We start from the raw sequence: 16,991 nt of genomic DNA, 5'->3' as shown, positions 1-16,991 counted from the left end.
ACTCCTCCTTGCATATTTTCCAAGAAGACAAGCTCCAAAAGTTGATTTGGATGGTTGATTGATGGTATCCCATGTACCATGTTTTTTTCTCCCATTGATTTGAGCGCTTCAAAATTCAAGTGCCCAAATCGCATGTGCCAACACCATGATTCATCTTGCACATTAGCCTTCAAACACTTTGCTTCAATTGTTTTAAGATTCAGAGAAAATGATCTATTATTTGCCATATGTACTTTAGCAATTAGAATTCCACTTGAATCTCTAAGCCAAAGATGCATATTTTTCATGTGGATATCATATTCTTTTTCAAGAAGTTGGCCCAAACTCAAAATATTACTTTTTAATTTTGGCACATAATAAACATCTTGAATTAGCTTGTGACTACCATCTTTACAGGAGATCAGAATCGTACTTATCCCTTCGATTTGAATCTTTGAGGTATCTCCAAATGACATATTACCTCTCACCGTTTTATTGATCTCCACAAACTTTTCTTTGCATCTACACATATGATTGCTTGCTCCATTGTCCAAATACCACGAGTTGTAATCATCCATGTCTTCTTCCTTGAGTGCCAGCAATAACGTTGACTCATCTTATTCTTTCTTGTCGTCAACAAGGTTAGCTTTCTCTTCAACATTGCTACGACATTCCCAAGAGTAATGGCCAAATTTATGACAATTATAGCACTCAATTTTTGATTTGTCATACCTTTGTCCATTATTTTCTTGATAGTAGCCACGTCATCTTCCTCTTCTATGTCCACGACCACGACCTCTGAATGTTTGGTGAATTAGCTTCATTGTTAAAGTTGTTACCGTTACTTCTTCCTCGTCCATGACCGTCACGGCCTCGTCCCCGTCCGTTTCCTCGATAGCTTGTTTCACCTCCATAATCCTTGAAGGATGCCTGAGTTTTAAGAAGTTGCTCCAATGGCACTTCTTGTCTCCTTTTGATCTTTTCTTCGTGGGCCTGTAAAGAACCTTCCAATTGCTCCACCATCATAGAGTCTAAATCTTTAGACTCCTCAATAGCACACACCACAAAATCAAATTTAGGTGTTAAAGTGCGAAGGATCTTTTCTACCACACGGGCATCTTGTATGTCCTCCCGATATCTTCTTAGTTGATTCACAACAGCCATCACTTTTGAACAATAATCCGAAATACATTCGGATTCTTTCATTTTTAAAACTTCAAAATCAGCCCTTAGAGTTTGAAGTTTTACCTTCCTCACCTTGTCAACTCCTTGGAGAGAATTTTGTAAAATCTCCCAAGCTTCCTTTGTGGTGGTAGCATTTGCCACCTTCTCAAACATGGCATCATCCAAACATTGGTGGATGAGCGTGAGGGCTTATTGATCCTTCGGGTTTTGCATACCCTCTATCTACGATTTCCCACACATCCTGAGAGCCAAGAATGGCTTTCATGCGTAGACACCATTTCTCATAATTATCTTTTGTGAGACGGGGGTACTGAAAAGACAACAGGCCGTTATTCGCCATGGCTATGATACCACGTTGTTGGGATAAAAAATAATCCCGCCCAGGAATAATATCCACTGTAAAACAACAATAACACAAGAGAGTAACAAGGACACCAAATCTTTTAACTGGGTAAAATACAATACCCGAGTGGAGCAATATTACCACTATAATATTATAACTTAGTAGTGTCAAGAGACTACTACAACTTCGAAAAAAATAATACTCTTTATTTTAAACACATCACTGTAATATTACTTACACTCACTATTTATCTCACAGACTACAATCTATGGATTACTCTCTCTACACTCTGTTGCGCTCTCTCTAATTTTGACGTGCATAAAATGTGGATACATCGTCCCTATTTATAGGTGAATGGATGCTTAACAAAACCAATCAAAATTGGTTCTGTCGCCTACTTGCCGATTTGCAAGATTGCAAATTGGTTAATAAGTTGTTCCACCGCCCAAGTTACTTTTTGTAACTTGTTATAACCAAACTTCTTACTTTGTTTGTTTCTCTTTTCCTTATGCTTTTGTTTTTCTTGTTTTAGTTATTTGTTTATTCCAACAATATATATACAATAAAACCTCTTTATAACAGCCTCGTTTATTTCAGATATTTTTGAATATTATATAGAGAATTGTTGTTATAGAGAACATATATTATAATAGATCACATGAAATTTGGTTCCAGAAAAAACTTGACTTTTATAATAAAGTGCTATTATATAAGGATGTTATAGAGAAGTCTGACTGTAATTCAATGCCTTGCCTGTGTCTCCTTTTGCTAGGCGTCTCGATAAATAGGAGTCAAGACGACTGAAAATAAACCGTGGCCGAGTGACAAGGATGCCAGGTTTTGAACCAATGACCTATACATCCTCAGCGATTTCTGCACCATACGTATAAGTATTAATCATGGGATTTTCACCTATCATATGGCAAGTATTGTTGTTGCATCCAGGCTGTGGTCGAGGTCTGAAAAAACAGTAGTCTTCACAGGCATTAGACTTGGCAAAAGTGCATGCTTTGGACTTACAGAGAGCTGGTTTGTAAGTTGAACTATTGTAGTTTTTTTCACAGTTTACCCATAAGCTCATGCCACCAAGATGGACTGTGAGTTTAATAGGGACTAAAGGATTTCTTTTCCCTACTGTGATTATGTATTGTAGGGTTGATGAGTCTTTTGTGACGGGAAGGAATAGGGTTTCAGGTAGTACTTGAGCATTTGAGCATAAAGAAATGAGTAGAAGAAATAAGTGGAGGAGGAAAGTGTAGTTGAATGTCACCATGCTAGAGAAAGAGAGTAAATGCTATAATTAGAATACTACGCTTATATTCTATAGAGTTGCAAATCTATAACCGATTTGCACATCTCCTCCCCCCCCCCCCCCCTCACCAAAAAAAAAAAAAAAAAGCCCCCACCCAACATCATGTTATTATATGGAAACTATGAGCCAAGTTGTTCTTTTTCTTTTTCGTTTGACCTAGGGAGTGAAACTAAATAATGGCTTCCATTTTTTATATCATAAATTGACTTGGTCAATGAGATCCAAACGAGAAATTTGGAGTACCCCAATGCACATGGCCAAGTTGACTAATGTGAATAGATAAAACTGATATATGTTTAGTATCTCGACTAAGCAAATTCTATGCATGTATCAATGCATCAAAACAGCATATATAATGATATCCGTAATTTAAGCATATAAGAAAGATGAAAAGGCATCAAGGATTCACTTAAACCAAATAAAACTGATATATTCTCCAGTTTTACTTGAACACCGTAGTTCTTTAGATTTTTAGTTTTTAAAGTTTGAAATTCTTGTTTGATGGTGTAAAATAAAAGGTAATGATTGATTATTGTTAAAACCGTTTGAATGTCGATAAGTTATGCTTAAACTTTTAGTTCAAACACAGATTTTGGTGATTTATTGTAAAAATCTCAAAACTCTATTGTCGGACGTTAGAAAGTGGTGAAGAAGACAAAGTCTGTCTTTTTGACTTGGTATTATTCGACTAAATTGGTGATTGGGGATTGCTTGTGTTGGTATTTGGAGCTATGTTTTAAATTTGAGATCATTTGGAGCAGATTTGGGGTGTCTGATTGAAATTGAAGCTGCAAATTCAATGAACACTTCGTTAAAACAACCCAGAAAGTATGTCAATCCGGAAGATTGGTAAACAACTTAATAGATACATAGATAAAATATAGCATTAACTCTACTGACCCGTAGAGAAATCCATAAAGAGAAAAAGTATGACAATTGATAGACTTCAATGAACAATTTAATCCGGTAGAAAAACTCCTAAAGAGTTCGTGTGTGTTTGGAGTCATTTTTTAAACACCGCCAATTTTGAAGACATTCCGCTAATACCACCCACAAAGTCCTTTTCGTGTCAATCACCCCAAGGGTCGGAAAGACATAGCCTTCCAATATGCCTCTTAGACATACCTCTTGTAGATAAGATTCTAATAATGGTACTACGATCGCTCCTGAAATCTTATGGTGGTAAGCTCACATGCACCATTTTAGTGAGGAATTTGATTTTTCAACTTATTAATCTTTCAAGATATTTCTTTTGTATTAATTTATAAAGTAGGCATGCAACTAGAATTTTTATTTTATAGAGTACTAGTTTTTGTAATTTGATACAAGATATATTTTGTACAAATTTCATAATAATTGACACAGTATAATCGTGCGGATATCTAATTATTTTGCTTTCAACTGTTAAGACAGTCAAATATACTTACCATTCATCATTTTAGCTTGTATTATTTTTCTTAAAGTTTAGATGTTATACATCACACATGTTTAAACGATTATGATTTTTTGTTTTTTAAATTGTATTGATTGACATGTAGGGTATACGTACATACCCAGAAACTAGTATATTAAAAAGCTGAGGTCAGACGATCACATTTAGACATTTTATAGCGCAAAAAATTGGTGGAAAAATAAGAAAAGGAAACAACCATAGATTTCACCTAAAGATAAGGAGCATACCAAAATAAAAAGGGAGAGGGAAAAGTAGGAAGGGTTGCCTTGCTGGAAAAATGAAACACCAGCATCAAGATGACAAAATATCAACCATCCAAATTCCAACCACAGGACAGCAATTGTAACTGGAATAATTGCATACATGGTCCAAAGAACAAACAGGATGATTGCCACTACTGGACAGTAGCAACAAACAGGAAAAGTTTAGATAGTCAGAAACTTTCACGATACATACTTATTTCCATCTAAATCCACAAGTACTCCAACGACAACAAATCCTTCTTCACGATAGGCAAAATACCCTCAGAACTTCAAAGTCAGACACGGGAACTGCCAAGACATCTACCGTAAACGTTTAATAGTAGGAAGTTGCTCATCATGGCATGTCACAACTCTTTTTGAGATCATTAAACCGGGTTGATTTACTGTTGCTTCTGCTCCAACCAGATTACACCACAGCCTGATCTCTCAGCCGCATAAAAATCAATCCAACCAAGTCAAGGTTCTTAATTTGAAAGCTCCCAATTCCAGCACCTACTGACATCGGTCTCTACTCAACCAGTTTGAATAGCTCGGCACAAGCTGCACCAAACCCACAACTGTCCATAAGATGACAACAGAAAAATTACGACATTTGTAAGCACAGGCAAATTAACATCGATAATCTTCCAGTACATTAACATTAACAACCTTGAGGTATTAAAAGAAAGGAAAAAGTCTGAGCAGCTTTACATTGGAGTTAGGCAGTAAAGAATTGGACAAAGCCCTACTTATTTTGTTCCCTATTCTGCCAAGTTCAGAAGGAAAGAAATACAGGCATCCGGATCTAACTCTTCATTACCCAGACTCTCCGATGAATAACAGGACAACTGCCACCAGGAACCAGGCCAATCTGACACCAAGACATGGTATAGGCAAGTGTAGAGTAGTTCAAAGTAAATATATAATCTTGGAAGAAAAGAAAACGGAAGAGGTTTCCAACAGAGATCTGCTGTCCAGAAAGAACCAATCCCCGGCTTGCTTGAGTATTTCCCCCTAATAAAGAAAAATAGAAACGGTGGGGGCGGTGGGGGGTTCGGGGGTGGCCCGTACTTCCTAATTGCTCAGGACATGCGGAGCTTGTTCGAAAGTATCAAAAGTTAGCCGGAGGACCTACTCTTGTATGACTCTTCGGGACTTAGAATAATCAAAAGCCCGCCGACACAAACCACATGGGCACACTTAACAGGTCAAACAGTTGTCAGAACGAGAGAAGGGGGGAGAGAAACGAGAAGAAAAGGCAGCGGCGAATACCTGCTCAACAGCGAGTGCCTGCAACATTCCAAGACCATCCATGCTGCAATAAAAAACATAATAACCTTGGCCACAATGCAATAAGATGGTTGAACTTCGTAGCAACAGGCTAGAGGACATTCTCCTCAGTAATTGTTAACCTGTACAGCATGGAAACACAATTGAGAGAATGTATACTGTGGTATATGAAGAACAGTCTGATTCGTTTCAGTAACTTTATAATTAAAAAGAACAAGGAAGATGCATTTCACCATCTAGTCTCCCTATCCATCACACAAGGTAACGATCTTGCCACAGGGACTGTCCTCGATACTGCTGAGGCAGTGCAACAGATTGTTGATTTGCTTTCTGAATATCTGACTGCATGTGCACAGAGGGCACCTGTTTCCCAGGGAAAGGGAAGCTAACCATCCCGACTAAGCTACCACTGTTGCTCACAGAGTGGTATGTTTGTGTTGAATGATTGTGAGAGTTATTGTAACCAATGCTCTGATGTGTTGAAGGTAACTGATATCCGTTCAACCAGCTATAATCATCCATACGATAGATGGGATTGTTTTCATTCTTTAAGGTCAAAGCAGATGATGAGTCATCTACTTTCGAAGCAGCAGAACCAAACCCTGGAGGTGGACCCAGATGCCTAACAGGTCGGCTCACTGGATTTTTCTTAATTCCTGTCGAGACAACTGATGAAGATTTCATTGACATGCTATCTGAACCAGCTAGTGAGGATGTAAGTGAACTGAAGATAGATGGTATAACAGCCTCTGGAACCTGGACATGAATATTATTTGCAGTGCTAAAATTCACAGACCGGGGTAAAGGGACTGAATATGCTGCAGGTGGAACCATTTCTGGATGATTTTGCAACTCAGCTTCTGTGGTTCGTCCATTTCCCATCAAGTTAAGGCCCCCCACCAATCCATTCATAACAGCATCTTGCTCTACAGACCACATGGAAGCACTTGTTTGGATTGGCTGCACATATTGGGCATTGGTATGAGCAATGCTTGTTGGCTGCCTTACATTTGCACTCCAAGCATTCTGCAAGCTCAATCCATCAAGTGCAGATGAAAATGGCCCCATCTCACTACAGATATTAACAGAAGCCATGCTAACACCAGAAGGAACACTGGCAGCGCTAATAACAGACACAGGAACTGCTAAGGTCATTGTATTTGAAGAGATGCCATTCACTTTTTCCATCACTGACGGCTTAAAAACGATAACTTCGTCTTCTTCCTCACATTCCACATACAATTGCTGCTTTGGCTGCAGATCTCCGACATTCATCAGTCCAGCATCTGGACTTTCCAGTTCAATACCACTTAATTTAGCAACTTCCCTGGAGCCATTAAGTTGATAATCATCAGAAGTTTGGGGCTCAAGGCCAATGACAAATTTCTTTCCCCTGGTGTCAAAATATATTCCCTCTTCTCCAACCCGGACCACATTAGCAAGAGCCTTTCCAGCTGCTATCATCCTCTGAAGACGTGCCTTCTTCTCTTTACTTCCACTATCACTACCAAAAGAATGTTTCCTTGAGAAGTCAAGGATAAGCTGAGCTGGAAGAAGAGGAACAAATCCTCTAAGTTCAAAGTCTTCCGGCAACGCAAGACGATTACCACTCTCACCTTCATCATACCTGCTCATATTGGAAAAACATGTTTCATCTTCATCTTCATCGACAAACTTAGACCCAGTCGCCAAGAGCTTATTAAAAAAAGTGATGCAGTTCTTCCAGAAAAAAGATCTAGCCCTTGCTTGTTTTTCCTCTGATTCATTACCAAATGCAATATCTTGATGGCATGCCAACCATTCTACGAAAACCAAAACACCAGGCAATAAGAAGCTAGATGAGGGATCATTTAATTGGATACATCTCTCAACCACATGACCCATGAACTCAAAAGCAGCAGTAAATGCATTCTGTAGAAGAACTGATCTCTGTAGAATCTCAGAATATGATTGATTATCACTTTCCCTTATCACATTATGGATGGTGAATATTAAGATAGCGACGAGCCTGACAATTGCCAGTCTACAGTCTGCAGCATCGAAACCAAAATTATACTTCTCATCAGACCCAGAAGAGAGAAGCTCAAGCAGATCAGCTTTAACCGATGACAGCACTTCTTCAAACGTCTCCAAGCTGATTAAAGATGGTAACAATATAGTGTCATCACTTGGTTATGGTGTGTCCAAATAGCAGATATTTTTTTTAGATAGGGATCATACCTAGTGCGTGTGAAGAGGATACCATTCAACCGAACGAATCCCATCCTGAAGGTTTTGAAGATTTCAGATATACTTGAAGCTTTTTCCTTGGGTAAACTTGCTTCAACCTTTACATCTTTCAGAGGCTTCCTTGTTTCACATTTACCTCGTCCTTTTCCAGTTGTACGTGAAGGTTCTGCCTTGATGAACAAAGCCTTAGCATCCCTTGGCAGCTGGGAGTAACACTGACGATTCTGTCATAACAGAGAAATCATTTTTTTATAAGGACCATAACAGAGAAATCATGACACTAACTCAAGTATACGACCCATTGCAACAGTAGAAACAGTCCAAATGAGAAATACAGATGCCCAGAAAACTTTAACATGAAAGAGTCTTTGGACAGAACTTGAACACTTGAAAAAGATCAACATACACTAGATAAGCACATCTTGGTCACTCCTTGACAACAAAAAGAATGGAAATCAAAGTTCCATACCCAGCAGCAACTGAAAAGATGTATGTCGGAGTTCCACTACAAGATCTCAGGAGCTTCCTATAAATGGATTTAGGTGTCTATATTGCTTGATAAAGAAAATTTCATAATGATATAATTTAAACGTCATCTACACCTTTGATTTATATTGTTCTTTTTCTAAGTAAACATTCAAATTTCCTTTTTAATTTTGTACTAACCATGGAAAGTATGTACTACTACTCTCAGGTTGGATCAATTTTTTCTACTTTCTCATCACCTCTATCAAGAATGAAACTTTCTCAACCCTGGATTTGACCATCTGTGGTTAGAAAAGTCCTTAGTACGTTGATTCTTTTTTTTCGAATGAGGTAGTTTCATTGATGGCATCAAGAAGATGCGACAAGTACAAAAAGAAAGGCAGCTCCATTACATAGTATTATTTAATATATAATCAGTGATAACAAAATCCAAAAGTGGATCACTAGTATTTACAGAAGAGAAGTTATTCCAGCAAAAAAGAAGATAAAGACAACTAGCTTTTAGGAAGTGATTTGGAGTTGAAATTCCATCAAAACATTACGACTTCTTTCCATCCATACACACCAAAAAAAAATACTTGCAGGGACCATTTGCCAGATTTTTTAATTGATTTTCCAGCTTTCCCTGAACTCCGGATAAAGATCTAAAACAAAGACCAACAAGATCTTAACGGAACAACTCAATAAGCTGCTTACCTTCTCAAACGCAATGATTAAGTTGTCCCTTGCAGTGGTAAAAGGATTCTCTACTGCAAGACTACGAAAATACCTATAGATTGCCACCAACTCATCACTGGAATAGGAAGCCAGTATTGCAAGCTGAGAAAACAGCACAATCAGCTAATCTTCGCAAATATAAACAATAAGATACCAACTATTGAATAGGAAGATTACTCAATGATCTCTTCTTTCCATGCCTTAACACCCCTCTCCAACTCTTGGGGATAACTAAAGATTTCTCACTGATTATTTTAGAACAAAACCAATAAAAATAAGGCAATAAAAGGTACCTGATGATGAGGATTGCCACTTGAAGGCCAAAGTGAAGAAGCTTGCAGGTAATAACTTGATGCTGCTGCAAAGTCGCGAGCTTTAGATTCACCCTCACCATATAAGCCTTTGTACCGAGCAAGATCACCCAGATAAATCAAACAACGATGGCAGGATATCAAGCCTTTCTTCAACTCCATAGGTTTTTTGCCATCATTAAAAGAAGAAATCTGATTCTCTGGATCATCAGAGAAACCTCCTAGTGGCAGGCCATACTTTGCCCTGATTTTCACCATCAAATCATGATAAAATCCAGTTGCTTCTGAGAGAAAAGTCTTTAACTGCGTGCGAATCTTTGTGATGTTATCTGGCCCACTGCGAGGTGGACCTTTCCCATTCTGAGAAGTGGTTGATCCATTTGAAGCTAGTGCAGCATTGAAGCGTGCACGGAGTTCCTCAATTCTTCTATAATGTAACTGCCACAAGGCATATTCTATTTCATGCTGTTCAGAAAAAGCATGATCCTCAAGGATGATAGCTTCATAGTTTTCCCGCATTTGTTGCCATGCGTTCGGGTCAGAAGAAACTCTTGCTTGTGCTGCTTTTCTACGCTTATTCTCCAACTCCGCATTCTTAATAAAATAAGTGAAAAACGTCACTCACATGGTCCAAACAAGCAGATATGTATTACTATCTCTAAACATTAAATGAACACAACTCAGTGCACTTGTACATACAGCACTCCACAACTCTGTATGTGGGTCAATAATTTTTTTTAATAAACTATGTATGTGGGTCTGTAATACATATCACTATATGGCTATTACAGTGCAAATCATTCTAGACATCAATAACTTAAATGGTAAATCATCGAGGCGAGAAAGCAAATACCGACCTTATTGAAGAGGCGCTGAACGCATTCCCGCGACGAATGATCTAAACTGTTATCCATTGGAATGGCCATCATATATCAAGCAGATATAAGTAGGCCCCTTAAAGTAATTTTAAAAGCAACACATTCAATCTGCAGGACCATAGCAGAATCAGATCTCAAAAGGAAAACATGAGAACAGAAAAGGAAAAAAAAAACTGCAATCATTTACACATCAAGGAAAGATGCAATGCACAAACAAGAGTAGAACTCGGAAGTAAATCTAGTCATTACATTGCACAAAGGCTTTCAAAATGGTTAGGTATTGGTTTTTCTTGTTAGTAGAGATAATATCAAGGCAGGTCAACCCTCATCATGCTAACACTGAAATTTAGATGCCCGTATCAGACACCATCCACATACCCACTGTGATTAATGTCTTTGTCAATAGAAGAAGCATGACAATTCTTCTCTGAGTAGATACTTATCACAATGCAATCGTTTCTTTTATTTGATTGGTGAAAAATCCATATATCATCTGAAAGCTTAAGCATGCAAAATCCACGTTTCAGCCGCAAAACCTTTGTCTCAAGTTTACTTCGAACTCCTACTTAACTAAGATAATTAAGAATCTAAATCCTCTCGAATAAGTCGAAGAATACATGTTAATTTACTATATACATATAAAAGCACAAAAATAAATGCACCCATGGCTTATTAGTCCTAGTGGCAAAGGTTGAGGGACTTGTGACTTACGTCACGGGTTCAAGCACTTCCATATGCGAATTAAACCCAACATTTAAGTGGGGGAGGATAGAGGGGCAAGCCGATTATCCAGGAGTTTCAAAGGCTACGGTTGGTCCTAAGGGTTGGCCCCACACGGATTTTTCAGTCATCAAAGGGGGAGGGATAACTAGCATCAATGACACGGGCTCAAAGAGAACAAAACAGATATAGAGGATTCACATAGTGGAATCACCTAGTTTGGGATTGATGCGTAATAATAATAGTTACTGTTGTTGCCTACCTTCCTCTTCCCAGGCAGCAATACCTATCAACAGGATTGGATTTTTGCAAGTACACCCACATATAACAGGCTAATATTTGTATGCATGACTATTTGTACTTCAATTGAACCGAACCCTACCCTAAGCCAGGCTCTATCAAGCTGAGGTAACTCTTTCACCTAATTTACCTCATACTTTATGAGGAATATAACGAAAAAAAGCTTAATATAATGATCAACAAGGGAGCAGCAAACAACCCCCAAATTTTTGTCCATACCCTAACTACAAGAACCCCAAAATTTACACGACAACAATTTAAAACTGATGAAATTTCTATTCGATCATCAAAATTATCAAAATAAAAAATATGAAACAGAAATTTCGTAAGACTTACCGGAATCCCTAGAGCAGATCCAGGGAAATCCTCAGATCCCCTTCGAATCGCCTCGATTCCTTCAATTTACTACAGTACCCTTTTATATTATGTATATCTATAAGTATTGGATAAAGATGAAGAGAAAAAAGCTAGGGTTTGGAAATTTTAGGCCTAATCAGAAGCCATTAGTGGAAGAAAAAGAGAGAAACGAAGAGGAAGAAGAGGAGAAGACTTTTATTTACGTGAAATTCAATGGAAGGCTTTTGTTTTCTTGGTGGGGTCTAGGTGGTTCTGACACCGTCAATGACTCTATCCTACCAAATTTCCTCCTCCTTTTTTTCTTTTTTTTTTAATTATAGATTATAGTCAGAGTTGGAACCTTGACTTTGTGTGATATTTTTCCAAATTTCTCCTAATTATTACTCTACGAGTGAAAATTTATATTTATCTATATTATATTAAAAGACGAAGGTCCTAAGCGAAATATCGTTCGTCTTATTTACCCCTTAAATAGTCATTTTATTATTTTTCTTTATATAGTATTAATCATTCAATTTACTTTCCTAATATTTAGAAATAGTCATTTAATTACTTTCTTATTTAGGACCTTGATTTAGAAAAGTGAAAAACACATTCCTAAAATTCCTATCATAAGTAAATGAGAAAAGTACGTTTTAGAGAAGGAATTAAAATATCTTCGATTCCTAAAATCTTAAGTTAATTAAAAGAAAATATATATTTCAAGAAGGAATCAAATTATTTTAAATTCTATTTTTTCCTATGCATAAATAGAAAAGGATAATACATTAAAAGGAAACTCTTAGCTACTTTTTTATGAGCAATTTTTCGGCAACTTTGTCAAACAAAAAGTAGAATCCTTTATTCCTTTTAAAAAAAAACTTTTCTATTTACATGCTAAATTTTGAAATGTTATATATTTACTTTGAATATATATAATTATGTAATCCATAAATATAATTATTTAGGAAGGGATTGGGTGGAATGAGTTCTTTTGGAGTGTTCTTACTTTCTCATATGGTGCATAAGTTAGAGTTAAATAAAAATCTTTGAGATGAGAAGAAACATAAGACTCAAAAAAGGGGATTAAATTGGGAGTGTGTGGCTGACGGCCTACGAAGATGACTGAAATACAGATCGGTTTACCTAAATTATAGGAGTGTATAGGGTACATGCAGAATAAATTTGTTCTTTTTATATATTTTTTATTGATTAACACGATAGACACGTGCAACGCACGTACACTAAAAACTAGTATTAAAAATAATGTGTAACTAAATCAACTAAGTTATTAAATACACAGTTAGTTCTCATTGTCACACCTCCTTTTTCATACCCGCGCTAAATTTGTACAGCGAGGTCACTGGTCACTATTTTTGTTTTCTTTTGGAGTGCTTGTCCGTGAAGCAAAAATCACGTGCTTACACTCATTACTATTGGTATCAGGTAATTTTATTTATAAAGTTTAAACAAATAAAAAGAACTTATATATCCTCGATTTTAGGTGAAAAAAATCATGTCATTAACTTGTAAATACCATTGTTATTTTCTTTTTAACTTGTAAATACCAATCAGAGTATAAAAATAAATTCTTTCATGTACTATAACAGACTCTAAGAAAAGTTTTCTAGTCAACAAATATAACATGATAACGAAATGAAATGTAAAAGTCCATAACAATTGTCAACAATTGAATCAAACTCAAAGTCTCAAACGCACGCCATTAAAGACGAATTACTGTTCTCTTATGTGCAACCATGACTTGGGGGTGGAATTTTCGTCAATGCTACAAATAATACTATTGGAATAATATAAGCTATTGTTGCCAATGGAAAGGTCTTGGGAGTCCTCTAAAATCCAAATGAGAGTTGGATGCTATTGAAAGTTAAATTAACTTTTTTTTTTCTTAAGTGCGGTCAAATCTCTCTGTAACAGCTTCGTTTGTTTCGAATATTTTTAAAAGTTCTAGTAAAATGTTGTTATAGAGAGCATATATTATTATTATATAACATAAAAATTGGTTCCGGGTAAGCTTGGCTTTTATAGTGAATTGTTGTTATTTAGGGATGTTGCTACAGTTAAACCTTTCTTTTCTTTTCTTTTTTGAGAAACTTTCAGAAACCACTATGTTTTAGTGGTTATTAGCTAGTTGTAGCTACCATTTACTATATTACTTCCTATAGCTATGTTTTCAGATTTTTTTAGAGTGTATTCGATGTATTTAAGCTATTGTATTCATGAATACAATAGCATTTCTAGGCGTGAAACAGGGGATTACAGCTAGACAGATTTTTGTATTCGAGTGTATTCGAGTGTATTCATGGCGTGAAACATCGGATTACAGTTGGACATATTATTGTATTCGACTGTATTCACAGAATGAAATAGGAGATTACACTATTTTTAAACGAAAAGTGAATCAATTAATATAATAGACTCCTAATATAACTCAACAAACTCAATTATAACAGACAAAATTTGTATTTCCAGTTATAAAAAAGATTTTCAACCGAAAAACACCCCAAAAACATAGCAATCTTCAGAGAAATTATATAATAAATCTGAATACATAAATTATATTAATTAAAAAAAATATATGAATACATTCATGGAATATAGCGAGACAGTGAATACAATGAAATATATAGAATAGATACATTGAAATATAATGAAAAGAAAGACAATGAATACAATAAATACATAGAATACAACAAGATACATTGAAATACAATGAAAAAAAAGACAATGAATACAATGAAATACAGCGAGATACATTGAAATATATTAACAGAAAATTCAAGTTGTTCAGCCTCCAACTTCGTCATCTTTGTTCAAGAACAACTCTAGAGTTTTACCTATGAATCAAGCTGCATAATTTTTAGGGTGGCTTTAGGAAAAATACATGGCAAAAAAATTTGTCAAATCTTGTGATGCCTAGAAATTCTACTTCTTCAAGTTTAAGACATGAACTTCGTTGTTTTTCGCTGCAAATCTGGTGGGTGTAGGAGTATGTGTGTATTTTTTATGAAAGATCGGTTAGTGAAGTCTCGAATATGGATGAGAATTTGTTGGATTTTGGGAATATCTTTTGGAGTTTGTTCTCTTGTCGGCTGGGACGTTCAGAATCTGCAGGGGCCTTTACCGCCAGCGATAAAGGCTTCGATAGAGGCATTGCCAATTGTTGAAATTGTACAAGAAGAAGAAAAGAGGATATGAGATCGGGAAGTAGAGAGAGAGAGAGGGAGAATAGATATGGGATAGAGGATAGGAGAAATTTGAGGGGATATGAGAGAGAAAAATAATACAAAGCTTATTTTATGGCTTACGGATAAGAGGTGATCATAAATAAATATTTGGCTATAAAAAATCAAAAGATAGCTATGAACTATAATTTTTTAAAAGGTATTTATTTAAAATAAATAAGGTATCAGACTTTGTTATGGGAGGTAACTAATCCTTCCTTTTTGGCCTCATAGTGTTGTCGCTTTTGTTAGTCAATAGAATGCTGACATATTAGATCAAAATCTCAAATGCAACTACAAACAATAAAAAGGTTGGTCTTCTATAGTGACGGTAAGGTTCTATCCACTAGTTTACTGTCGTATCAACAGACCCCCACGCCGAGCCTGGAGATTTGCCATCTCTAAATTAGGACGAAAAATTCATACACAACAGATATCGTTTTTTTTTTGTCTTCAATTACTACAATTTTCAACCAAAACAGTAATTTTCATTCTCTAAGTCCAAAATTAGAAGAAAAAAATTCAGCAAAGAGGAATGGAGAAGCTCAAAGTTATAACAATTGGAGATTATTGAGGAACTAATTTGAGACTCTGTATTCAGTTAATTAGAGTGTGTGTGTGTGTGTGTGTGTGTATATATATATATATATATATATACATATACATATATAAAAAGGGCATTAATTTGATGAAAAATGGGACACCAAGTATTACTTCTTGTTGAATGTTTTTTACCAAAACAAAACTCAGGAATGCATGTGTCTTTTTGGCAAATATAAGCTTTAGGTAATTTATATGAAATACCCATTGCACCACCACTAGCATTTTTTAAACGGTGAGTGGTTTTATGAAAATATCTGGAAGGTATAACTCCTTCTTTCACACAATTTAAATCTGCTCCACTATCAAATAGAGCAACAAACTCTTTTTTAAAATTGTAATCAATTAAAAGAGTTATTTTTATTAAAAACTTTTGAGTGATAAAATATTGTAATTTTTCTAAAAATTTATCTTCATGAAAACCCATTACTGCCAATAAAGTACTAGCAGTATTTTCTTCTGAAGTACTAGCAATACTATCTATTTCAGTAATCTTAATGGTGGGATTTGTATTAATTACCCCAGAATTTTCTAATTTGAAAATTCTTTCATCTAAAGCTACATTTGAAGCTTTTAATTCCGAGATTTCTTTCTTGAGATAACTTATCTCAGTATTTAAATCTTGGACAAAGCCTTTCAAGCTGGGACTTATTTTTCACCATCTTTCTGATTTCAGACATGGTGTAAGGTCCTTTTTTAGATGGAATTTCTTCCACCTATGTTCCTACCTCTGGATTCGTAGGAATTTTATCTATTAGCTGGGACCTTAATTCAGGGTCTTTAATAACCCTTAGTAAATTAATCAAATTATCATTAGACAAAACATTAATCTTTAAATCTCTAAATTGGGAGTAGATATCAAAAAGTTCATCGTCAGTATTACAACAATGATTTGAGCATTGTCCCTTATTACAGGAATCTTGCTCTTCTTCAGAAGATGAAGTATAACTTTCTTCATGAAGGACCCTTAGGTCTTCACTTGTTGATGAAGATCCTTCATCAGTATCAGATATTTCTGGAGAAGAATTCAAAAGAATCTTTGCATAAAGAATCTTTGATATGATCATCTAAATCCAGTTCTTTGATCTTATCTTTGATCTTGCAATCTTTTGCATAATGGCCTACTCTTCCATATTTATAACAGGCCTGAGGGTTTTTAGACTTTATGAAACCCTTTCTGGCTTTGTGAAAAGCCTTTCTTCTTTGGGTTTTTTCATACCGTTTTTCCGGCGAACCCTTCTTCTTTTTGAAATCCTTTTTATGGGATTTCTTTCTTTTGGATGGTATATCAATGGCGAATTGTTCACAGAATTCACCTAGTTGTTGTCTCTCAGTGAGACGATGTTTCTTAATTTGTTGGTTTAGCTT

At 35.9% G+C, this 16,991-nt stretch overlaps 1 protein-coding gene across 2 annotated transcripts; it reads right to left on the bottom strand.

Moving 5' to 3' along the window:
* Positions 1 to 4,533: 4,533 nt before the first annotated feature.
* LOC104233699 (nonsense-mediated mRNA decay factor SMG7-like) lies at positions 4,534 to 12,028 on the bottom strand. 2 transcript variants are annotated; one of them, XM_009787143.2, is made up of 8 exons: positions 11,782 to 12,028; positions 10,405 to 10,533; positions 9,530 to 10,141; positions 9,216 to 9,338; positions 8,025 to 8,257; positions 6,038 to 7,938; positions 5,787 to 5,926; positions 4,534 to 5,092 (listed from the first exon to the last, which is right to left on the bottom strand). In XM_009787143.2, the coding sequence occupies exons 2-6, from the start codon at positions 10,474 to 10,476 to the stop codon at positions 6,057 to 6,059; spliced, it is 2,922 nt and encodes a 973-aa protein (XP_009785445.1). In that variant the 5' UTR covers positions 10,477 to 10,533; positions 11,782 to 12,028; the 3' UTR covers positions 4,534 to 5,092; positions 5,787 to 5,926; positions 6,038 to 6,056. The 2 variants fall into 2 exon arrangements, with proteins under 2 accessions (XP_009785445.1, XP_009785438.1); XM_009787136.2 differs by having other exon boundaries at positions 4,534 to 5,075.
* Between the last annotated feature and the right edge of the window lie 4,963 nt (positions 12,029 to 16,991).

The sequence above is a fragment of the Nicotiana sylvestris genome, chromosome 12 (assembly GCF_000393655.2).
Source record: "Nicotiana sylvestris chromosome 12, ASM39365v2, whole genome shotgun sequence".
Taxonomy (NCBI): Eukaryota; Viridiplantae; Streptophyta; class Magnoliopsida; order Solanales; family Solanaceae; genus Nicotiana; species Nicotiana sylvestris.
The sequence above is the reverse complement of the archived record's forward strand: the minus strand, read 5'-3'. Positions and strand labels throughout refer to the sequence as shown.

Bases quoted from the DNA above. Each gene is read 5' to 3' on its own strand.
- LOC104233699 (XM_009787143.2), bottom strand. From the start codon at position 10,476: ATGATGGCCATTCCAATGGATAACAGTTTAGATCATTCGTCGCGGGAA. The intron at 8,258-9,215 runs GTAAGCAGCTTA...CTGTTATGACAG, and splicing joins TAATCATTGCGTTTGAGAAG to AATCGTCAGTGTTACTCCCA. The intron at 7,939-8,024 runs GTATGATCCCTA...ATCTTTAATCAG, and splicing joins ATCCTCTTCACACGCACTAG to CTTGGAGACGTTTGAAGAAG.